At 47.6% G+C, this 26,196-nt stretch overlaps 1 protein-coding gene across 8 annotated transcripts in view; it reads left to right on the plus strand.

Annotated features, from left to right (window-relative positions):
- LOC119185467 (uncharacterized) overlaps positions 1-26,196 on the plus strand; it is a 631,054-nt gene that overhangs the window by 548,814 nt on the left and 56,044 nt on the right. For 7 of the 8 annotated variants that reach the window (XM_075883179.1, XM_075883181.1, XM_075883187.1 and 4 more), the window contains 2 exons: positions 7,797-7,982; positions 25,818-25,887. In XM_075883179.1, coding sequence (XP_075739294.1) covers positions 7,797-7,982; positions 25,818-25,887 — 256 coding nt within the window. The remainder of the gene's footprint in view (positions 1-7,796; positions 7,983-25,817; positions 25,888-26,196) is intronic. The other variant, XM_075883180.1, reaches the window with a different exon arrangement.

The following is a 26,196-nucleotide window of genomic DNA, read 5'->3' on the forward strand; positions in this document are numbered from 1 at the left end:
TTCACCGATTTCAAAACGATTAACAGCTATGCAGGACCGAGTGATGGTGTTTGGTGTGGAAATGGCAAGGCGGTTCCTACACCTTCACTTTCGTTTCGTGCTTTTTCTCACTTGCAATCTGTCGCCTCATGATTAAGTGGTGTCTTCAGGAATGTGAAATTGTACTTTACTGATACAGTAGACTCCTTTTAAATGAAACCTGAAGGGACCAGGAAAATGTGTTTCCTTTAAGAGGAGTTTTGTTTATTGAGAGATAAACAGGGTTATAATATTGAAGTACGAAACCAAAAATATTACCGGCAGTTGTTTCATTTAAGCAGCAATTTCATTTAAAAGAGTTTCGTGGGAAAAATAGTCTTTCTTTAGTGTCCCTCTAAGCTGGGATGAAACCTTAAAAATGAGTTAGAAAATTTGGCTGTAATGTGGTAATATAAGCTATGGCTATGAAATTTGCAAGGAATCTTAAAGACATATGCAGCTTGGCACAGGGGCTCAAAATCATTTCATCTTGCATTTTTATTTTTTCTGCCTAGCTTATTTTTTTCTAATTTGCTATCTGCAGAGCATTGCAAGTTTGCTAAAGTGTAACTTAAATTGTGACTGCACTACAAAAGCTTGATTTATGTTTTTGCATTTCCTAATGCATGAAAACTGCCATTTGGGAATGTCATTTTTTTATATACTAAAATTCAAATGCACGTATGCTACAGATTCTAGTTGCATCTATCTAAATGACTCTAGTTAACACACATTAGAATTTTGTTTGCCTATGCTCTATATAGTTCCTGACAAAAGGTACATAAGCCTCTGAAATCCTTTTGAGAGAAATGCAGAGACCACTCGAAAATACGTGCTCATTTCTTATCAACATTTCCAAGCCCAAAGACCAAAAGTTATTTTTGAAAAAGTGAGTACCCAAGTGGGATAAATTTTTGAAAGCTAAAGAAATTTTCTATCAGGTAATGGCAAAATCGAATTTTTCTACGAAACAAAGTCTCTCTGCACCATTGAGTAGAAGACTGTTTTAGACACAAGGTGCTTTAGTTAGTATGGTATTTTCCATGAATATGAATTTTCGTGGGCTTATATTGAGCCCAATTGTTATGTATAAGGTGGAACTTCGACTGTACGTCCCCTGGTTTGGCGACGACCCGCATTTCACAACGAATCTGTTTGGTCCCAGCAAAATCCGCATAGAAGCAATGTAAATAACCCTTGGTTATATAACACAGTTTTACGCGGACCCCGCAGCCTATGACGACTTTCAGTTTCCATCCGAAAGGATACTAGACCCAAACGTCGTCTAAACATTCACGAGTGCAAAACATAAGCTTGTGTTCCCTCTGGCTGAAGTAGTTACCTACAAGTTATAGCCACACAGAGTAGCTTCAGCTGGCCGAAGAGCTGATATTTTTCACGTTTTCAATCCGTGGAAACTTGCTCTGATCGACATACAGCTGATCTCTTTGATTTGTCGCAGTCACAGGCTCGCGCACGCATAAGGAAGCGACACAGCTGTTTTCATCATGCAAAATTACTTTCACTTGATGTCTCTCTTCGTGATAATAGCGAGAAATCACTAGTTGCACTTCACAAGCCAACAAATTGCAATGCGCACAGCTCAGTCGTGCACGAAGGCATTATACGCGAACTCATGGTCTGTCGCCATTATGTGATAGCGATGACACTGCGACTTTTCTAATGGAAGACTGTTGGCAACACTGTTTCAGTTTCGTTTTCTCGCACTGGCTTATACAAGTTTGATGATAGGACGCCTGGATTATACAAGTATTGCAATTTCGCATGGTCCCCGAAAGTCGTATAATCGTGGTTCCACTGTACCAGACTATTATTTTTAAGTGATTCACTAAAACTTCGTGGGATCATGTTTTTGATGAACTGGCTACTGGTAGGTGGTAGAGTTTAGCATGTAATGCAAGATCATCTCTTATCTGACAACCACTTGCGATCGTTATGGAAACTGATATCGCTAAAAGAGCTAGTATCTTCCAAGCGGTCTCGATCGTCAAAGTGGTCTTCAGTGGTCTCGGTTGCCGCTTGGCGAGATGTATCAATCAGCCAATTCCGCCTAATGCGAAGGCTAAGTTTAAAAAACCTTGCTGAAGAAATAGGATATGTGCCCAGTGAAAGCACTCGTAACTGTAACACACAAATTTTACTGCTAAGTTTTTGCCGAGTGCCTTGCTACAACAAGCTTCAAGTATCTGACAAAGTTTTTGGAGCAACTTTCGGTCACCCATCGCAAGGCTACCAATGCCTGAAAATTTACAAGTTTATCATATTCCATGACAAAATTAACAAGTTAAGCAGTGACAAAAGGGTGATCCTTCCAAGGAGGGTGAGCAGCGATTAGGATGGAAACGTGGGATAGTTGGTAATTCATAATTGTTCAGCCAACTGGGAGTGTGGGAGGAACACACACAGTTCGCTGAACAATTATGAGCAGCAATTAGTTTGAAATTTGACCTCTTTCAGCTGCGCAAAGCGACGCATATCTTGGCAGTCGTAATCATCAGTGCCCAGTGTATGCATTGACATTGTCAGCTTGAAAAACTCGAACGTGGTAAGGTTCTCACATTGTTCTGGCATCAGGGGTGTAAATTGTAGATATTGTAACGGTAGGATGAGAACGACGAAGAAGACAAAGAGGAGGACGATGTTGTCAGATCTGCGAGCCAACTGGGCGCCATCTTGTCCACCACCGAGTTTATTCCTCGTTTTATAAAGTAAAGTTATTTCCCCGTAACATCATTGGTGGGAGGTGCGGGGTACTCACTTCACGCAAAACGGAGCTTCGTAGCGGGCGCCTAGTGGTCTCCCCCATGGCGACTGAAGTCAACAATGCCGACCCTTCCCCGACTGCCGTGCCTTCTCCAACTACGTCCGTGCTTTCTCCAACTGGACCGTCAACCCTCATCTTGGAGCCCCCGAGAGATCCAGGTACCTTTTCTGGCACTGATGGCATTGACGTAGAAGCCTGGCTGAAGTCATACGAACGAGTGGGTGTACGTATGCGATGGGATCCAACGCTCATGCTGGCCAACGTGATTTTTTATCTCAGAGGTACCGCAAAGGTCTGGTACGAGACGCACGAGGAAGAACTGACTAGCTGGGAGTTATGCAAGCAAAAGCTCCGGGAGCTATTTGGCAGGCCTGTGGGAAGTCAACGCGCCGCCCAAAACGAGCTCGCACGTCGAGTTCAGACGTGCACCGAATCATACCTCACGTACATTCAGGACGTGCTCGCTTTGTGCCGCAAGGTAGACTCGCAGATGTCCGAAGCTGATAAGGTTGGCCATATTATTAAGGGCATAGCAGATGACGCCTTTCACCTTCTTGTGTTCAAGAATTCATCTACGGTCCACGACATTATTTCTGAATGCCGGCGCTTTGAAGAAGCGAAGAGCCGCCGTGTTCTCCACCAGTTTGCCCGGCTTCCAAACACGGCTGCAACCTCCACATGCGAAGACCCTCGCCTGCCTTCTACGGAAAGTCCCGGTGACGTTGTCCGTATTGTCCGTCGGGAAATAGAAGCCGCAGCTCCACTCGTGTCAGCCTCCCCCAACTCCGAAAGCTATCACGCCACCGTCTCTCTCATACAGACCGTCGTGAGGCAAGAACTGGCCAACGCCGGCTTAAACGTCTGCTCCATTCATCGTCCAGACTACGCCCCACCAAATCCACCCGTGACTGTTCCGCCCAACCGACGTTTTTCTGCCAGCCCACATTATCGCGACCCGGCGGTATGGCGCACCCCAGACGACCGGCCGATATGCTTCAATTGCGGTCGTATAGGCCACATTTCGCGTCACTGCCGTGCTTGGTCCAGCTCTGCTCCGTGGCCTCACCCTCCGCCCCATCGCCCACCTGCCTGGAATTCACGCTCATCACCGAAAACAGAGCCGCTAACGCCTGAGAATTCCTCGCGCCCCCGATCCAGCCGCTCCCCTTCGCCGCAACGCCGTTTCTCCCGCTCGCCCCCATCTCGCCGATCGCCGTCCCCAAGCTCGTTCCGGCGTTCACCTCCGGAAAACTGACGGGAGCAGCTCTTGGAGGTGATGCTGCAATACCGACCCGATGCCAAAATCCTCTACTGACCTTGCCCGCACATCAGAACCTTATCAATGTTGACGTCGACGGTGTACCTACTACAGCCCTCATTGACACTGGCGCACACGTGTCCATCATGAACGCTGACCTTAGAGCACGGCTGAAGAAAGTCCTTACTCCTGGCCCAACTCCTGTGGTCCGAACGGCCGATGGTGGAAAAGTCGCCGTAATTGGTGTGTGCTCAGCTCGCGTCAGCGTCGCCGGACACCACACATCAGTTCTGTTTTATGTTTTAGAACACTGCCCTAATGACATAATTTTGGGCCAAGACTTTTTGTCTGAACATTCGGCCTTGATAGACTGCTCTGCCGGTATAGTGCAACTCGCTCTACCTAATGTTGTTGATCCTCCAAGTTGCCCTCCAAGTCGGCTTTGTTCTACAGAACACCTGCGTCTCCCTCAACGAACAGTAGCTTACATAGGCGTCTCCCCTGTTCCACCTGTCCCAGACGGTGTTTATATTGTGTCCCCCAATGTTGACGTCCTGCTTTCGCACAACGTTGCGTTTCCTCACACCGTCGTCACTATTACGGCCAATGCATCCTGCCTACCCCTAGTGAATTTTTCACTATGTACACAAGTCCTCCCTCGTGGTATATCTCTAGCCGAAATCGTGCCGGCGGCAGAGTGCCATATTTGCACTCTAAGTTATGACAGCATCCCGAGTGCCGAAAAAACTTCGTCTACTCCTCCATCGGACCAAAGTGTGTTAACCAAGATGATTGCCCCCGACTTGCCGAAAGAACAAGCTAACGACCTGCGTTCCCTGCTTGCATCTTTTTGGGACATCTTCGACCTTGGCGACCGCCCACTCGGCCAGACGTCCGTTGTTAAGCACCGGATTGATACAGGCGATACGAGTCCCATCCATCGGAGACCCTACCGTGTTTCCCATGCAGAGCGGCGCATCATCCAACAGGAGGTCGACAAAATGCTTTCTCGGAATATCATCGAGCCTTCATGCAGTCCCTGGGCGTCCCCTGTTGTACTTGTAAAGAAGAAGGACAACAGCTGGAGATTTTGCGTCGATTATCGCCATTTAAACAAAATAACGAAGAAGGACGTCTACCCTTTACCACGCATAGACGATGCCCTGGATTGCCTTCACGGCGCAAAATATTTTTCCTCCATTGACCTTCGCTCTGGGTACTGGCAGATTGCCGTTGATGACATGGACCGTGAGAAGACGGCGTTTATCACTCCCGACGGCCTTTACGAGTTTAAAGTGATGCCATTCGGTTTATGCAATGCGCCCGCCACATTCGAACGTATGATGGACGCTCTGTTGCACGGCTTCAAGTGGTCCATCTGCCTGTGCTACCTGGACGACGTTATCGTTTTTTCGCCTTCTTTTGCAACGCACCTTGAAAGGCTATCGAAAATCTTATCTGTCTTTCGTAAGGCGGGCCTGCAACTCAATTCGGCAAAGTGCCACTTCGGCCGTCGTGAAATTTCTGTCCTCGGACATCTCGTTGATTCTGTAGGGGTTCGCCCTGATCAAGATAAAATACGCGCAGTAAGAGATTTCCCTGTACCAACCTGTACCAAAGACGTTCGCAGTTTCGTTGGCCTCTGTTCTTACTTCCGCCGCTTTGTTAAAAACTTCGCCGACGTAGCACGCCCTCTCACTCAACTTCTCAAAAAAGACGCTGGCTTCATCTGGGGCCCTGAGCAAGCAGATGCGTTTCAAAATCTAGTGTGTCTGCTTACGTCTCCGCCTATCCTCGCCCACTTTGATATCTCATCTCCAACAGAAGTTCGTACAGACGCAAGTGGCTATGGCATCGGTGCAGTCCTCGCCCAGAAACAACAAGGACGAGACCGTGTTGTTGCTTATGCCAGCCGCCTTCTTTCGCCTGCTGAAAGAAAATATTCAATAACTGAACGGGAATGTTTGGCACTTGTTTGGGCAGTCGGTAAATTTCGTCCCTATTTGTACGGCCGGCCATTCACAGTAATCACAGATCACCACGCCTTGTGCTGGCTTTCGTCCCTTAAAGACCCTTCAGGCCGTCTTGGCCGCTGGGCGCTGCGCCTTCAAGAATTTGATTACTCAGTCCTGTATAAAACCGGCCGCCTGCATCAAGATGCCGACTGCTTGTCCCGGTATCCTGTCGACCCTCCAGACGGCGACTCCTCTAAAACCACCCTTCCTGTCGACGTTTTCTCTCTATCCGCGTTTCATGACATTGGAATCGAGCAGCGACGAGATACTTTCTTGGACGGTATTATCCGAAGGCTCACATCGGTGAGGCCCGACCCTTCCCTTCGAATGTTTGAAATACATGATGGTGTATTGTACCGTTGCAATATGCGTCCTGACGGCCCCGAAAGACTACTCGTCGTTCCCATTCAATTGCGTCACACTGTTCTCGCCCAGCTTCATGATGCACCTACAGCGGGTCACCTCGGCGTGTCACGGACCTACGACAGAGTTCGCCGGCGCTTCTTCTGGCCTGGCATGTACCGCGACGTCTGCCGTTATATTGCAGCCTGCGACCCTTGTCAACGACGGAAAAAACCAAATGTCCCTCCGGCCGGACGTCTTCAGCCACTGCACATCCCACGAGACCCATTCTACCGTGTTGGCGTGGACCTGCTTGGCCCTTTTCCTACGTCAGCTGCGGGTAATCGGTGGATTGCAGTAGCAACCGATTATGCTACCCGATACGCGATCACACGGGCCCTTCCAACCAGCTGTGCAACTGACGTGGCCGATTTCCTTTTGGAGGACGTCATCTTACATCATGGCGCCCCTCGACAACTCCTTACCGACCGAGGCAGCTACTTCCTTTCCAAAGTGGTTGATGACCTCCTCCGCTCCTGCGCCACTAAACACAAGCTCTCGACTGCTTACCATCCACAAACAAATGGTCTAACGGAGCGCCTCAATCGCACTCTCACCGACATGCTCTCCATGTATGTCTCCACCGATCACCGCGACTGGGACACTACGTTACCGTTTGTAACATTCGCGTACAATTCTTCCAGACACGACACCGCTGGGTTCTCTCCTTTTTTTCTGTTGTTCGGCCGTGACCCTGCGCTACCTTTCGACACCCTCCTGCCGGCCGGACTAAATGACAAGTCTCAGTACGCTCGTGATGCAATAATGAAGGCCCAAGCGGCACGCCAAGTTGCTCGACGACGCTTACTGGACTCCCAGGACAATCAGAAGAGCGTATACGACGCCCGCCATCGTGACGTCCACTTCACACCCGGAGATCTCGTTCTGTTATGGTTCCCCTCACGCCGCGTTGGACTTTCGGAGAAGTTACTCCCACGCTATTCAGGTCCCTACCGTATCTTACGCCAAGTAACTGACGTCACATACGAAATCACCCCTACGGACCCCGCCATCATTCACCCTCACACTGACGTAGTGCATGTTACGCGACTCAAACCGTATTACTCCAGTGCCTCCTGATTCGCACCGGGTCGGTGCTCCAGCCGCCGGGGAAATCATGTAACGGTAGGATGAGAACGACGAAGAAGACAAAGAGGAGGACGATGTTGTCAGATCTGCGAGCCAACTGGGCGCCATCTTGTCCACCACCGAGTTTATTCCTCGTTTTATAAAGTAAAGTTATTTCCCCGTAACAATATCACACCCTTAGAGTATCCAGATTTATCTGCGATATCTAAACATTTGTCACTCTCTACAGGTATTCCTGCCAGTCCTTTGTTTCATTACTGCCAGCAGCAAATTGCCGACATTCAGGCTGAAGGAATCACGACCAAAAAGGGCTCAAAGCTGCCACAACACATAAAGCCATCTGTACCACTGGCAGAGCATAACGACTCAGAGCGGAAGCCAGCACACCCATTGCCTGTAGATGCACTTCCAACAGGTACACCAACGTTTTGTTCATGCTTCTTGACATTAATAACGCATGCGAGGTACCCTGTTTATAAGAGACACCTCATGCCTTATAAAGGTGTTCAACTGTATAGCCTTATAAAGGTGTTCAACTGTATATTCAAGTCATTGCAGCCATACACTGTCTCATTGAAGCACGCCCCACCATATAAGTTTGACAGAAAACAGTTTAAACTTTGTAGTTATGCAAAAATAAAAATTAAGTGAAGATGTATTTCTCACAGCGGCCTGTTTATGGTCCCCAACTTTCCGGGAGCAAAAATGGTACTTAGCTGTTCTTTCAATGCAAGACCACTGTTTCTCTGCTTCCGTTGCCAAAAAACATGCACGGGCCTAATCCTGTGCTTTAAACAATGGTGGGACAAGCATGTTTCTTTGAGCATATAGGGCAGACATGGCACCCCCCCCCCCCCCTCTGACTCTTTCGTGCGTAGGCTGTTGTACTCTCCGAATTTTGTGGTAAAATTTTGTTTTCGGGATTCCTTAATGAATACTGTTGCATTTGAGTCCCAAGCTCATAGTAAATGATTTAATGATCAATCCACGCATTCTACTTAACCTTGCCCCTTCTGCCCACCATTTCACCAAACACTCAATCCCGCACTCACGTGCTTGGCACTTTTGCAAATGACCGAGAAGACAAACGGGCTGTGCTGTAGGTTTTTTGCCTTTCTTGGCCACAGGCAGTGCTATAAAGTTCCTTATCACTGTCTGCAAACACTTTGACAGACGATAGTCTTTCTTGGGGACCTTCGACGAAAAAATTTTGGTCTGTGTCTGTACATTTGTCTGTTTTGCCCACCAATATTGATCTGTCTGTCTGTACATTTGTCTGTTTTGCCCACCAACATTGCTTAAGATTCAGCAATCATAGTTATGCGATTGTCAATGAAAAAGCAATTATTACGCATATCTGAGGTGCCATAACAATACGACGATGTTTTGTATGTGTGCCTTCGTACTAGAAGAGGCACACGCAAGTAACTATAAGTACTGTAGCGTTTATCGCATTGCACTGTCAGTGCAACGCGATGCTCAAAAAGTTAAGTGTTTCCAACACTTTGCTAAGACCACGCGGTGGTAGCACCTGCCCGTCACTTTGCGTTCTACACCTTATCACTTCAGAGACAGGCGCACATCTTTCTCCGCAAGCGCGCACGCCTTCGTTTTCGAAAATAACTGCTAGATGGCGCTCGGGTCTAATATGCCTCGATGCGCTCGTTCGCCTCAGCTACACGCTCGAGGCACTCTAATGCAGAGCCTCCAGATTACGATTCACCGATTTTGTTGCGCAGAACATTGAATAAACATTTTGTTCACTCTCTCCAGAAGCAAGACTATCGTTTTTCGACGACATTTGCAGTTAACATCCAGATTCGGGACCAATTTTTTTAGTCGTAAGCACCATCTTTGACATTTGACAGGGAAGTAGGTTCTCTCTACACTGCTTGCTCCCCTTCAGTAGAAAGGGTGGGATAGTACCACAGACGTCTCTGCTCCTTGTGGTTATGAATGCCTGCTCAGTTCAGAATAGGAGTAGCCTTTGCCACGGCGAGACGCACGCTCGTGATTCACACACACGAAACTACTGCTGAATCCTCCTCAGTGGTGGCTTCCTCCGCCTTGTTCTTGTGCTCTCTTATGACCCATTGCTTCTTGTTAGTGTTGCATTTTTAGTTGCCTCATTCGTGTCTCGGACTTCCTCGCGCTTCTCTCGCACCCCTTGCTTGCGACAAGCACCTCTTGCCTGCGACAAGCAGCCCGGGCACCTTCGGAAGCTGCCCAGTCGCAGTGGTCTAGTGGATAAGGTATTCGGCTGCTGACCCGCAGGTCACGGGATTTAATCCTGGCTGAGGCAGCTGCATTTTCGAAAATGCTGTATGCCCGTGTGCTGGTTTGGGTGCACATTAAAGAACCGCTGGCGGTTGAAATTTTCAGAGTCCTCCACTGCTGCCGCTCTCAAAATCATTTGGTGGTTTTTGAACATTAATCCCCACATATCAACCAAATCAACCTTCGGAAGATGCCAGACGTGACACGTAGCTGAAGGCACGTGTCACGTCTGCCACCTTCCAGCAGCCCTAGATGAGTCACCCTGGCTTGCTTTTTTTCAGTCCCAAAACTTTGTTTTTATTCCTTCGGCGCTCTCTCACAAAGGTGCCATGTTCATTTTGTTTTTCGGCCGGGCCACTTTCGTCGACGCTGCCAGCCTCTTCCTCACTGCTCGTTCCATTCTCTTTCTTCTCCTCCTCTTTCTTACCTCTATCCTTCCCGTTGTCTTCCTTCAAATCGGGATTGAAATGTGCAGCTTTCTAGCCGCTGATGCCTGCATTCTGCGTGGTCTCACTTTCCTTTTGCCCGACGTTGTTGTCGGCTGTACCTTCCAAGTTTTAAGTGCTGCTGTCGCCTCCTGTATTTTCGTCTCCATTCTCTTCACCGACTACCTCTTCACCATCCGGGGACATTACAACCTCATCACCGTGCTGAGACTACTTGACCCAATTTTAGTAGTACCAAAATAAGTCGAGCTCTTCACCTAATTGAAGTCATCCCCTTCACTCATTTCCATGCATTTCATGCCACTCATCTTCGCTACACTTTCATCATCCCCTGACCCTGCCTCATAGCTGATATTCTTCATGTCAGTGGCATCATGCAGATTCGAAAACCAAGTTTTGGTAGGCATGGAATCCCTCTTGGCAGCGCTGCTGTATCTGACGTCATCTGACGATGCCTCATCGGTTGTGGCCCGCTAATTAAGACCCCTCTAGCCTCGAGCGATGTGTTGGTCCCTGTGTTGAGCCGTGAATGCCTCTAGCAGTCGTGCACACTCGAGATGCGCCTGTCACAAAAAGATCACGCTGTGCGCCGGCCGGGGTGGGAGCACCAAGCCCTGCCTGCCCACTGTTTCACAGGCTTCGAGTTCCATCGCGCCTCTCCCACAGGGACGCAACTTTACCATTCTGTCTGCGGTTAGAAGTAGCTTTCACGAAAGCGTTCTCTTTTAGGGGCAAAGCTCCTTAAGGCGTGGGTCTGTCCATCCCTTATATGTATGTATGTGTTAGTACATAGCCGCTGGTGGCACATACCCGCTCTAGAGCGGGTATGTGCCACAGGGGATGCGATATGGGAGATGGGGTACTTTAAGTGTTCACTAAAAGGACAGACGGACAAACAGACTAGCAGAAGGGCGGACGGATGGATAGACGGGCGGATGGATGGATAGATGCGCAGACATACGGACAGGTGGACGCAAGAACAGACAGACAGACAGATGGATGGACGAACTCGCAGACGGATGCATGGATGGATGCACGGATGGTCGCGCAGACGAATGGAAGCAAGAACGGACGGACTGAAGCGCGGATGGGCTGACGGACTCTTCGCCCCACTCATCATCATTCACTCCGTGGATATGCTGTGATTTTTTTTTTGCATGGGAATGGCAGATACGTCCAGGTGTGACTTGTGCGATAGTGATGAGTCAACAGAACATCAACTGTGTTCCTGTGATTGTTTTGCGTGTGAACGCAATGTGCTGCATGAAACGCTGAACAACTTGATGATAGACCTTTTTCCGAAGGGCAGATCCTCGAATCATACCTCTACATGTCGCAGGCCAGCAAAGCAAAGCGGGCGTTGCTAGGTTTTCTAATGTCAACTGAAGTAAATGAGCGCTTATGAGCGTGCAATGGACAGGCGCACATGTACCCACATGGAAGGCATGGTTCAAAAACCAAGGCATGGTTCAACAACATGGAAGAGCTCACCAGCTGAGACGTCTGTAAGATGAAGTTGCACGAGTTATTCGGTCAATCTGTCGGGTGCAAGCAGGCCGCTAAGAAATAACTTGGTAACTGTGTCCAGACATCCACGGAGTCTTACCTGGCCTATATTCAAGATGTCTTGACCTTCTGCCGTAAGGCTGATACCACCATGACCGAAGCCGACAAGGTTGCGCACGTACTCAAGGGCATCGCTGATGAGGCCTTTAGCCTCCTTGTATTTATAGGCTGTTTGACAGTTCAAGACGTCATTAAAGAGTGCCGACGCTTTCAAGAGGCTAAAAGCCATCGCATTGCCCATCACTTCACCCGTCTTCCTAACACCACTGCAACGTCAACTTGTGAGGACCTCAGTTTTGAGACCCAGCCCAATCCATCCTCTGCTGACATTACGAGGGTCGTTCGACGTGAAATCGAAGCAATGTTACCAGCATCCTTGAGGGTCCTGACGCCACATAATCCTCAGCCCGCCATATTCCTCATGCAGAGCGTTGTGCGCCAAGCATTGGCAAACGGGAGCCTTCAGGCGATCTGTTGTGTGCACCGATCCGATGTCCATCCGCCTACCTTGAACACCCGTTGGCACTACCGGTATCCCGCTCCACGTATCCGAGATCCAAACGCATAGAGGACACCTGACGACAAGCCAACTTGCTTCCGGTGCGGACGAGTGGGACACATTTAGCGTCGTTGCTGAAGCACGTGGACCTCACCCCCGTACGCAAGCCCAAACTTCACGAACTTCGATGCATTAGCCTGCCCTTCTAGCCAAGAACCACCCTGCCGTGATGACTCGGCCCATTACGACATGACCGCCACGACCAATGCCCAATACAGCCACTTGCCTTCACCGCGATGTAGACTCTCGCGGTCTCCTCCGCTGCCACCCAACTCCCCATCCCCGTCCTTTGCCCGACGGTTTCCTTCGGGAAACTAACTGGTGCAGCTCCTGGTGGTGACGCTGCTGCTACGACTTGCCCTACAATTCCTCTGTTGATACTCCTGACCAAACAGAACTTGATTGATGTAAAAGTGGATGGTTTATCTGTTAAAGCTTTAGTTGACACTGGCGCTCAAATTTCTCTTATGAGCTCGCACTTTCGTGACCACTTAAAAAAAGTCTTGACTCCAGCCCCTTCATGCTGTGTTCGTGTTGCTGACGGCAGTGCAGCTGCCGTCGTTGGTGTCTGCACAGCACACGTTACTATAGCCGGCCATCAAACCTTCGTCCTCTTCAATGTTCTCACCAACTGCACCAATGATGTTATCTTTGCTCTAGACTTTTTGCCCGCTCATTCGGCCCTCATGGACTGTTCAGCTAGCACGTTGCAACTTGACCTGCCCTGTACAACTGATACGCCCAGTCCGCCCCAAGTTTGTCTCTGCTCTGCTGAACATGTCCATTTGTCACCGCAAACAGTTACCTGCATTGCCGTAACAGCGCCGCCACCTGTAGCTGATGGAGACTACGTGCTCACGCCCATTACATTCGTCCTTCTGACTCACAGTGTTACTTTTCCGCACACTCTTATTCAGTTACGGAAAACCGTGCTTGCATTACTTTGCTGAGCTTTGCTCTGTGTCCGCAAGTGCTTCCGTGTGGAATAGCTCTCGCCACGCTGACACCTTCTGAGGATTGCATCATCTCAGCTTTGTACCCCAATGATGTGCGTCGCCCCAACTGCACGCAAGTCTGTTCTTCGACAGAGAGTCCATCTTCTAATGTGGAAAAAATGATCGCGGTGAACCTTTTGCCACATCAAATTGACGCGCTCCATCACGTCCTGGAATCGTACTTTGATGCATTCGACTTCTGGGACCGTCCGCTAGGTCAAACCAGCATTGTGAAGCATCGCATTAACACCGGCGATGCATCTTTGGTACATCGACGGCCGTACCACATTTCTCCTGCGGAGCATCAGGTCATTCAAATGGAAGTCGACAAGATGCTCGCCAAAGACATAGTTGAGCCATCTTCTAGTCAATGGGCTTCCCCTGTTGTTCTTGTAAAGAAAAAGGACAACAGTTGGCGATTCTGTGTCGACTACCGACATCTGAACCAGATCACTAAAAAAAGATGCTTACCTGCTACCGCGCATTGACGACGCCCTGGATTGCCTTCATGGCGCTAAGTATTTTTTTTTCATCGACCTTCGCCCAGGGTACTGGCAAATTGCTGTCGACGACATGGACCGCGAGAAGACTGCTTTTGTGACCCCTGGTCGTCTTTACCAGTTTAAGGTCATGCCGTTCAGATTATGCAATGCTCCAGCCACCTTTGAACAAATGATGGACACTGAATGATGGACACAGTGGTCAATTTGCCTATGTTACATGAACGACATCATTGTATTTTCTCTGACATTCGAAACACACCTCGACCGCCTTTTCTCCATCCTTTCTGTTTTTCGTAACACAGGACTGTAACTGAACTCATCGTAGTGCCACTTCGGATGCCAGCAAATAACCATCATGAGCCATCTTGTCGACTCTGGCATACGTGCTGATCGTGATAAAGTTCGAGCTGTGCAAAACTTCTCCGTCCCGACCAACACTAAGGAAGTCCGCAGCTTTATAGGTCTATGTTCTTACTTCCGACATTTTGTAAATAATTTTGCGGACGTGGCCAGACTTCTTACGGACTTGCTGAAGAAAGATGTTCCACTCTCTTAGGGCGCTGCGCAGGCTTCGGCGTTCTCTATTCTCATCGCTCACAACACCACCTATTCTAGCCCACTTTGATATGTCTGCCCCAACAGAAGTCCGCACTGATGCCAGCGGCCACGGAATCGGTGCTGTTTTGGTCCTGCATTAAAGTGGCTGCACCAGTGTTATCGCATATGCCAGACGTTTGCTCTCTGCGGCCGAGCGGAACTACTTGATCACTGAAAGGGAATGCCTGTCTCTAGTTTGGGCAGTTGGCAATATTCGTCCCTACTTACATGGTCGCCGTTTCACAGTCACAACTGATCATCACGCTCTCTGCTGGCTCTCGTCATTGAAGGATCCCACTGGGAGTCTTGGTCGCTGGGCACTATGGCTACAAGGATATGACTACTCAGTGTCTTACATGGAGGCGGAAATGTTGTAGGCCCGTGTGCTCAGATTTCGGTGCACGTTAAAGAACCCCAGATGGTCGAAATTTCCGGAGCCCTCCACTACGGCGTCTCTCATAATCATATGGTGGTTTTGGGACGTTAAACCCCACATATTTATCAATTATCAGTGTCTTACAAATCTGGTCGTTTACACCATGACGCTGACTGCTTGTTCCGCCATCCAGTGGAACCCCTGAGACTTTAGATGAAGCGCCGCCATGTGTGCTCTCTCTCTCTGCTTTGCGTGATGAACATGCGTGATGAACAGCGCTGAGATCCCGTCTTGCGTGACATTGTTGAGAAGCGCAACTCTCCGATGTTTCATTCGTCTACTCGACTGTTTGTGCTTGAAGAAGGCACTTTGTACCGCTACAATGTCAACACAGATGAGCACGAACTGCTCCTCATGGTGTCTTCCCACCTACGTTCGAGTGTTATCGCCCAGCTCCATGACACCCCCACCGCCGGTCACCTTGGTCTCTCTGAGACTTACGACCATGTTCATCGCCGATTTTACTGGCCCAGGCTTTATCGCTCTGTCCGCCGCTATTTTGTTGCATGCAACCAGTGGCAACGTCGAAAAAAAATCGCCTATGAGTCCTGCCGGACTCCTCCAGCCGCTTGATCTTCCTATTGACCCCTTCTTTCGTGTTGGTCTTGACCTTGTGGGAATCTGGGGCGCGCCCGCGACCTTTTCGCAGGCATTCCGCCGCACGGCCACACCCTTTTGCTTTTTCTGCTCTGGTAACGGTGCGTGGCGATAGATGGCGCCACGTGCGGGCGCGGCATGTGGTACGTGTACATTGAGGGAGCTCTCTCTCCTCCGTGGTCGGCGCACGGGTTTCCTTCGTCCGCGTCGCCTTTGGGAATCGCCGGACTGTAGCCTGCCTGGGGTTGCCTTTGGCACCTCGGAAGGCATGTTTATTTGAGTGCTAGCTTCGGTACCGTACGCTAAGGCCACAGCGGTGCCTAGTGCTTGAAGTGGTCGTACCACACAGAGCCGTACTTGCCGTAGGCCTACGCGTACGAGGTTTGCCCTAACACTTGCGACCAGGCCCAGTGGCCATCGTGAGAGTGCGCAGCATAGCCGCGAGGGACCTTTTCCCGACCGGCGTGTCAAAGCTCGTCATTGCCAGCTGCGACGGGCCCGCAGTTTCCCCTTATTGTGAACGTCTGCGCGCCTTTGCTCTCCGCATCCCGGGAGCGGACGTTGTACTGTTGTTCGGGGTGCCGCCAAGGGCAATAAAGTGTTGTGTATTTTTGTATTGGAACACTGTCTGTTTTGTCGTGCCGCGCTAAACTCCTTATTAGATGAGCGCGCGCGGAGCGGTGGGCTACACGCGAGTAGGTGGCAAAGTCGCGGCCCTGTGGCTCGCTAAGTGTGAAGCCGCGGTGATCATTCGTTCAGTTAGTAGCGGGGTCATCATAGCCTCCTAGGCCCTTTCCCTCAGTCTACCTCCAGAAACAAATGGATAGCTGTTGCTATGGATCATACAACCCGGTACGCTATCACGCGGGCTTTGCCAACCAGCTGTGCCACAGATGTTGCCGCTTTTCTTCTGTACGATGTCATCTTCCATCATGAAGCTCCATGCCAACTCCTCGCACATCATGGACACTATTTTCTCTCCTTAGTTATTGACGACCTGCTTCGCTTTTGCTAAACCAAACATAAGTTTACGATGACCTATCATCCACAAACTAATGGGCTTATCGAACGATTCAACTGGACTTTGACTGATATGCTCTCCATGTACGTCTTCTCTGACCACCTAGACTGGGACGTTGCATTGTCCTTTGTTAAATTTGCATACAATTCCTCACGCCACGATACAGCAGGGTTTTCACCATTCTATCTCATATTTGCCCGCGAACCAACTCTACCTTTCGATACCATATTTCAGACAGCTGTTGATTCGCCGACTAAATACGCCCGTGACACTATCACCAGAGCTCTCAAAACCTGAGAAGTCGCTCGGAAATGCCTCTTAGCATCGCAAGAGCAACAGAAGCAACGTTACAACGCACAACATCGTGATGTCTCCTTTGCCCCGGGTTCCCTTGTGTTGTTGTGTACCCCGACTCGGCATGTTGGTCTCTCCGAGAAGCTGCTTTCCCGGTGCTCAGGATCCTACCGGGTCTTGCGCCTGGTGACCGACGTTATTTACGAGATAGCCCCGCTGAATTCGTCATCTCTTTTCGATCCATTGTCTACAGACATTGTTCATGTCTCCCAACTTAAAACTCTACTACTCCTCAACACCATAGAAAGCATCGAGACGGTGTTTTTGCACCCGGTGGTCATGTTACAAGAATACATCACGCTGAAGAAGCAAGACAAACAGCGAGAAAGACGACGTGATTCTGGGATGTGGAGCACGCTCTCGCTTGCCATCTCAGCTTAGGCTTGGCATTGTGCAAACACATCTCAACTGTCACCTCATTTCGCTGTGTGCCCTCCCGTAACAATATAAAGAAAAATCAGCATATATGTCATGACCTAACTAGTCGACACAATATACATATTTTTTAAACTATAAGTAAGGCCTGCGCAAATGCTATATCTTTGGTTCAAAGGAAGTGGAAACAACTTTGGATAGTAATCGATGACTTCTGTTCGATTGCAAGTGACAGCCTGACAAATATGTTTCATTCTGAAATTTATTATACTTTGAGCATATAAACCGACATAACAAGCTTTTAAGCTGAAAAAGAAAGAATACATGTTCATTGAACCTTGAATTGGGTCTTCACGATAGTGCAGATTTTTTTTTCAATAAAGGCGTTATTCTTATTCATGATGCCGCACTCCTCCGCTGCAGTGAAATAACCTTAGCAAATGGGTTACATGCGAACCAGCATACACCTATTCATTCATTTCTTTGACATTTTCAATAATAGAAATATGAATCAAAGTGAATTCAAATACTGTAATATTTGTTAAAATATTTGAAGCTTTTAAATATTTGAACAAACCCACTCGATAGTAATGAACAGACCACTGCCACTCATTCGTCATGATCTGGCGTGGGTCTTGACGTGTAGTTTTTAAACAAGTTTCTGTAATCCCAAAGTGAATATCGTTCACAACTCGTATTCAGGTCAAAAAGCAGGTTCGACAGCATTTCGATGCTTGTGTGCACATTAGACGGCTACCTTGTATGCTTACGTTTTGGCTTGCTAAAACGGTTTAGTGGGCTCCTGGAAGGCTGCTCCTTCAGCTTATACTGTTAAGCTTGTTATGTTTTTCCAAGTAAGAAGTCACTGCTTTTTTCCTTAAATTTTATTTATTTATTGCAATAACTCTTAGGGTCAGAGGCATTATAGAGTGGAATGGTACCCCGCAGGGGCGCCTGCGCAAGCAGGCGTTTGGTGTGTAGCGACACCACGGACCCGAGCTAACGTGGGGGTTCCGACTCCCTCCCACGCCTAGCCGTGCGTGGCTTTGCCGTGTCCGGGGAAAAGGGGATCCTGGGGTTCGAGCTAATGCTGGGTGATTGGACCTTTAAGGCCCCCCAGCGGTGGCAACACACCCCTTTGGCCCCGGCTTCACGCAGACGGCACCCCTGGGCTGACCCCCCCAGGGGAAATCGGCAGTCGCATTTTCCTATCTCTCTCTGCCTACATCTTTGTCTTTATCTCTCACTATCTATCTGTCCTGTCTTCTACTCTCTTCTGTTTACTTCATTTTTCCTGGCGGCAAGGGTTAACCCTGTGCAAATAGCCTACCTTGGTCTAGGCGCATTGGGTTATGGCAGTGTTGTACGGCTGACATCTGCAAGCTTTCAGCACCTGCAAATTTGCAGCGTCCCCTTGTTGGGCTCCGTGGTGGGTGGCCACCAACGCTGCTGAACAAAAATATGACCGGCATGCATGGAGCATTCCCTTTTCTGTCTGATCGTACCGGCCTAAAGCGGGTACGCACCCACGACATAAATTTCTTCAACCAGCCAACAGAAACTTTCCTCCACTTCCACGTCATTCACTGTGAAAAAACTGAAAAGCAAGCCAGGACCGTCTCTCCTTTCCTAGTTTCTAGATGTCTTACCGAAACTCTTGGCACAGGATACAAGGTAACCAAAATGGCTAGTGGAGACCTTCTCCTCGAAATCCGTGACAAAGAACAATTTAAAAAGCTAGACCGTCTTTCATATTTCGGTGACATACCAATAACCATAACACCACATAGATCAATAAACACAACTCGCGGAGTGGTATCTGACATGGACTTACTTGACCTGACTGAGACTGAACTTTTGGAGGGGTGGAAGAGCCAAAATCTCATTAATGTACAGAGAATCATCATCAGAAGCGATAATAAGGAAACACCGACAAAACACTTAATACTCACGTTTGCATCCAGTAAACTACCGGAATCTATTCAAACAGGGTACACAAAGACATCTATCAGGCCGTACATACCAAACCCTCGTCGTTGCTTCCAATGCCAGAGGTATAACCATGGCTCTAAAACCTGTCGTGGTCGCCAGACTTGTGCACAATGTGGAGTCCTAGGCCACGTGTCTGAGAACTGCAAAGAACCGCCACACTGTGTAAACTGCGAAGGAAACCATGCCGCATATTCACGCTCCTGCACATACTGGAAAAAAGAAAAAGAAATAATTACGTTGAAGGTGAAGTAGAACATTACATTTAAGGAAGCACGGCGAAGAGTCGCTCCATTTTATGGACCTACATACGCTGATGCGGCGCGTCAGGGGGCACCGCCGCACCACCCCTCGCCACTCCTTTGGCCTGCGCATACCGAGCCGGCGGTTGTGGCACCTGCCCCCAAGGCGGTTGTAGCCCAGGCTACACCGCCTACTTCCAAACAGAGACCGGAGACTCCAGAGTCCTCGGGTCTCAAGGCCTCACCTCACCAGACGAGGCCAAAAATTCGAACTAGCAGCCCGCACGTGCGGGCATCCAGTGCCTCCGAGGAGGCAATGGATACGTCGGTACCCTTGGTGCCGAAAGAGCGGCGTGCTCTTGGAGCGCGCCAAGAAAACAAAAAAGCAGATAACAGGGCCTGGTGATGGCCCTGTTAAGTGAACTCAAACTCCCTGTCTAAACAGCCACCCGCTTTTCGTACACACAGCACTATTTTACATTCACCATGAACACTCAAATTATACAATGGAACGTCAGGAGTCTTCTCAGAAACCTTGACGACATCCAAGAACTCTTACACGAACACTCACCAAAAGTGCTGTGTGTACAAGAAACACACCTTAATTCAAAACACACAAATTTTCTTCATAAATACGTTATTTTTCGAAACGACCATGATGATGCCATGACATTATCTGGAGGTGTTGCCATCAAAGTGAATCAAGAAATTGCATGCACACACTTACAACTCCAAACATCCCTTGAGGCAGTGGCTGTTCGAGTGGTTCTTTTTGATAAACTGATCACAATCTGCACTATCTACATTCCTTCTAGCTATCAGCTGCAAAAACGTGATTTACACTCTTTAATTGATGAACTTCCGGAGCCCTATGTTCTCCTTGGAGACTTTAATGCGCATAGCAGGCTGTGGGGTGACTCTCGGTATGACGCGTGAGGTCGACTGATTGAACAGTTCCTTCTCTCCTCGAGCGCGTGTCTCCTAAATCCAAAAGAACGAACCTATTATAATCTCGCCAATAACACCTACTCCTCCATAGACCTAAGCATAGTATCTCCATCTCTGGTGCCTCTACTCCAGTGGAAAGTCGTCAGGAATCTGTATGGAAGTGACCACTTCCCCATAGTTTTGAGCACAAATACAGTAACTGAGTGTCCACCACGTGTTCCGAAGTGGCTCATAAACAGAGCCGACTGGGACCACTTTTATACCATTGCTCGTCTAGGTTGGAGTGACTTATGTACTTTAAGCATTGATGTTGCTGTCGACTACTTCACAGCTTTTTTGATTTATGCTGCAACAAAATGCATCCCACAAACAAATGGACACCCAGGAAAACGGCGTGTGCCATGCTGGAACTCTGAATGCCGAAACGCATGCAAACAACAAAACAGAGCTTGGAAGCTGCTTCGGAACTCACCGACAGCCGAAAATCTTGAAACCTTCAAAAAATAAAGTCTCAAGGCAGGAGAACGCGTCGGCAGGCCAGAAGAGAAAGCTGGCAGAAGTTTTTATCAGGGGTTAATTCATACACACAGGAGGCTAAAGTCTGGAACATGGTCGGTAGGATAGCAGGAAAACAAGTACACACACTTCCACTCGTAAACAATCAGGGTGATACCTTGAAAGATCAGGAAAACTTCCTCGGTGCACACTTCGAACAGGTATCCAGCTCGTCCCACTATACTGACACTTTCCAAAAATACAGAACAAGAATAGAAAAGCAGAAACTCGAACACAAATCCACTAGATACAAGGCATATAACCAAGCTTTCAGTCTAGCTGAGCTCCGAACATCTCTAAACTCCTGCAGTACTTCTGCCCCTGGTTCTGACCGTGTGATGTATGAAATGTTAAAAAACCTACCAAACGAAACCCGAAAAACCTTACTTTGTTTGTACAATGCTATTTGGTCTTCTGGCACTATTCCTACTTCCTGGAAAGAGGCTATTGTTATTCCCATTTTGAAAGAGGGCAAGGACCCTTCTTTAGCTTCGAGTTATAGGCCTATTGCACTTACAAGCTGCTTGTGCAAAGTCTTTGAAGAAATGATAAACTGCCGACTTGTACACTTTCTTGAAACAAACAGTTTGCTCGACCCATTTCAGTGCGGGTTTCGAGAGAGTAGATCCACGACAGACCACCTTGTTCGTATCGAGGCACAGATCAGGGACGCCTTCGTCCATAAACAATATTTTCTCTCTGTGTTCCTCGATATCGAAAAGGCTTATGATACAGCGTGGCATTTTGGAATTCTAAGAGACCTGTCCCACCTTGGCGTGCGCGGAAGAATGTTCCACATAATCAAAAGTTACCTGTCAAACCGGACATTTCGTGTCCGAGTGGGCACGGTTCTTTCCCAAACATTTGTCCAGGAAACAGGCGTGTCACAAGGTGGTGTACTTAGCTGCACACTTTTTCTCATAAAAATTAATTCCTTGCACTTGACCATCCCTCGCAATATGTTTTATTGTATATATGTCGATGACGTCCAGCTTGGTTTTAGGTCTTGCAATCTGGCAATGTGTGAGCGACAGGGTCAGTTAGGTTTAAACAAGGTCTCCAAATGGGCAGAGGAAAACGGATTCCGACTGAACCCACAAAAAAGCACGTGTGTCTTGTTCTCCAGAAAGAGAGGCATGCACTCAGAACCCGACATTGAACTGAACGGTCAACGTCTGTCTGTTAATACGGTGCATAAATTCTTAGGATTAATCTTGGACAACAAGTTGACCTTCGTACCGCACATCAAGTATCTAAAAACAAAATGTTTAAAAGCCATGAATGTTTTAAAAGTGTTGTCACATACTAGGTGGGGTAGTGACAGGCAATGTCTCATGAACCTATATAGAAGCCTCATTCGCACCCGCTTAGATTATGGGGCCGTTGTTTATCAGTCTGCGGCTCAAAGTGCTTTGAAGATGCTGGACCCCGTGCACCATTTGGGCATCCGCCTTTCTACGGGTGCTTTTCGCACCAGTCCCGTAGAAAGCCTTTATGTTGAGTCAAATGAGTGGTCGCTTCATCTGCAGAGAACTTACATGTCCTTTGTTTATTTCCTTAAGGTGAAAGCAGACAAGAAGCACCCCTCATACTCTACTATTAATGATTTGTCGAGCTCGATTCTGTTTCAAAACAGGCCTTCAATGAGGCAGCCCTTCTCAGTTCGCCTGAAGAGTCTAGATGAGGAAACTGGAGTCTCACTTGAACACAGTTTAATGGCTCCTGTAGCATACCCGCCACCGTGGCAATGGCAGACTATAGACTGCGATGTGTCTTTTCTAGAAGTTACAAAACATGCGCCTATTGCCCATATCCGAACATACTTCCTGGAACTTCAACACAAATACACACGTCCTGAGTTCTTTACAGATGCCTCCAAGTCTAACTCCTCTGTGTCCTACGCTGCTGTCGGCCCATCCTTTTCGGATGCTGGCCCTCCATATCCAGGCACAAGTATCTTCACAGCGGAAGCCTATGCGACACTTGTGGCGGCTAAACACATAAAGCAATTACAAATACAAAAAGCAGTAATTTATACAGACTCCCTCAGTGTAGTAACGGCTCTGCACACTCTTAAAAAACACAAAAACCCAGTCCTTGTCTCACTTCATTTTATGCACACTCTACACACTCAAACAACATGTTGTAGTGTGCTGGGTGCCAGGGCACCGTGAGATCCAAGGCAACGTGAGGGCGGATCAGCTCGCTGCATCCGTTCACGAAAGCACTGCCCCTACACCCATATTAATCCCGGCCCTTGATCTTAAGTCGTCTCTCAAATGAAACCGCAGGGACTACTGGCAGAGCAAGTGGGGTACACACACACACAAAACAAACTACACATTATTAAGCCACACCTTGGTCATTGGCTGCCAGTGTCAAAATCGCGTCATACCGAGGTAATACTAACGAGACTCAGGATAGGACACACTTGCACGACACACACTTATCTTTTGTCTGGTGACGATCCACCATTGTGTGACAGATGTGGTGAAGCATTAACAGTCAGTCCTTTACATGTTAATCCAGTGCAAACACTTAGAAACTCTTAGAAAACAACACTTTCCATTACCCTACCGACAACATATACCTTTACACCCTGCAATGTTCGTCGGTAGGGAACTGCTTTTAGTCATAAATCACTGTTAGCGTTTTTAAAAGAAATTCATAGTTTTCATATCATATACCCGGGCATTCCGTAGCACAACCTCTCCAGAGAGGTTTTTGCTGCGGTGGCTACACAAGAAAGCACTTGCCTCACGGCCCTTGGACGCAAGGGTAGGAACGAGTGAGGCACTTGTGCTAATGCCATTCATATCCACCATCGTTTTTTATAATCACCAACTCTTGTCATCTATTCTCACCACACACACCTTTCACGGCATGGTCATGATTTTATTACTTGTATGTTTTTACCCGCCTTACCGCGAGGAACTTTATGGCCATTATACAGCCGCTTATCACAATCATTGTCCATATTTTTAGTAAGATTAACTGGCGCTCTTTGGCCGTGAAATGGCCCTTGCGCCACAAAACATCAAACATCATCATCAGAGTGGAATGGTACGCTTAAAAATACAATAGAAACTTCGTTCTGTCATTCTTGATTGGGGTTTAACTGCAGTGGAAGAATAAAATTGCATGGTTACATTTAAATAGTTAGAGGTCATCTCAAAGGCAGTATATCCAGTTACGTGCATTTTTCAAAATGTTACGATACCAGACTAAGACACTGTTTTTCAATCGCTTCATATGAATCAGCTAATAATGTTTCTAAGTATTCTTTTTTTCTGTGAACAATTATAAAGTAGAAGGCCCTAGATGCACCCAACGTTGAAACCAACAGTATAGAATTGTTCGGCTCTTTACTTGCCAGTCGATTACGTGAAGTTCCATTCTTGTGCATTACATGCCTATTGCCTTATCTTCCAACTTGAATGGGTTGTCTGATTTCGTTTTTAGACTTTTTTTCCCTTATTTTTGTCAATATACATTTGGCTCCTCTTTTGCTTCACAAATTGGGTTAGTTCTTTGCTTTATATTGTCTTCATTGTTTCACTACTGTTTTTCCTAAAATGTTCTATGGATAATTCTTGTTTGTAACCCCACTCTGCAACGACTTTGCCCGGAGTTAGCAGTATAGTCAAATAAAATAAAAATAAATAAATAAAATGTTAGCAGGGGTGGCACCAGGATTATTTTACCAGGGGGCCACCCATGATGAGCGAGTTTCTTCAGGGGGGGGGGGGGCTTAGTCATTGTGTTATGACTATGTTTCCTTTCGGGGAGGCAACGGGAGGTAGGGCAGGAGAAAATTTTGGGGGAGCTTCAGCCACGCCGTGCCCACCTTGGGTGCCGCCCTTCAATGTTAGCTGAAAAAATAACAGAACAAGTTGTAACTATGCAAGCAAAAATTAGACTGTTAGTGAAATTGCATATTAACATAGTTAAAGAAGTTACAGTAAAAGTCTTAACGAAATAAACAAGAATCACAGTTTGCAAAAAAAAAATGTGATCACATCATTGGTTTGTTGCTCAACAGTACGCTTGAGCCTAAAGTGTCATGAAAATGAGAATAAGGAATAATAGATGTGATTTATCCTAGAAGATCCTTCTAGTTTTATTAGGTTCGGGGAATAAATGACTGATAACATGTGCGAGTCGAGCATCGCATGATTCCCGCCTTTTAGGGATAGTCGCAACTAGTGTCGATGCACGGTGGAGGGAAAATAAAGCCCTTATGCAGGGTGTGACTATAGTATATTTTGGCAAAGGGACATATGCGGGAGAATTTGCGGCGACTGGCGAGTGACGGAAGCTTTAAAGAGTCATTCATTCAAGTGATAAAGCAGACAGAATTATATTGGACTAGCTCAAGAGCAGAGGTTAGTACAACGGTGGACTGGTACCAAATGAATGCAGCATATTTGTGCTTACATTGTACTAAAGTTTTGTGAAAAAGTTTTAAAGGGACAGGGGTTAGCATTACTAATGGTTTTGTTGATGTGAACAGACTAGGTAAGAGTGCTAGTTACACCCAGGTAGTGATGGGATGGTATGAGCTCGAAAGCGGAGTTGTCAAGCAGATAAGCAGTGTAGAAAGGTGTTCGGGAAACGTTTAAGACTTTCTATTCAGTAGTGTTTAGGGTGTGGCTGAACTAATAGAGTAGCAGTCAAAAGCACTGCATCATGTAGAATACTTCTGGAGGTGAAAAGGACACGTGCGATAGATGGGGTGGATCTTGAAATAGAGTGAACTCGGTATGCTCTGTTTCTGATGCCATGTGCAGAGGACCGCATGCGTGAAACCTCAGAAGCTCCGATGGCTGGTATAGAGGCAAAAATGTACACGCCTATGAGGTGAGTTTTCAAAGCCATTTTTTACAGTGTGACGGAATACTTTAGCCTTTACAGTGATGTAGAATAAAATATACTTGGTTCTGTGCTGAGAGGGATGAAAACTGGCATAATATACTGCTGAATGCTTTATTCGGTGGTTCTGAACTCCGAAGTAGTAAACTGCATTAGACCTCTTAGAGGTGTTTATAATATCGTTTGTGTTCGCATGGTTAGTATGTATGTACACGCACTAACCAATCGTGTAAAATCAATGTATCAATGTAAAAAGTCTGTGAGGAGATGGCTGTAAGCTGTGTCGTTTGAGCTATT

Source organism: Rhipicephalus microplus, unplaced genomic scaffold (genome assembly GCF_043290135.1).
Source record: "Rhipicephalus microplus isolate Deutch F79 unplaced genomic scaffold, USDA_Rmic scaffold_15, whole genome shotgun sequence".
NCBI classification, from domain to species: domain Eukaryota; kingdom Metazoa; phylum Arthropoda; class Arachnida; order Ixodida; family Ixodidae; genus Rhipicephalus; species Rhipicephalus microplus.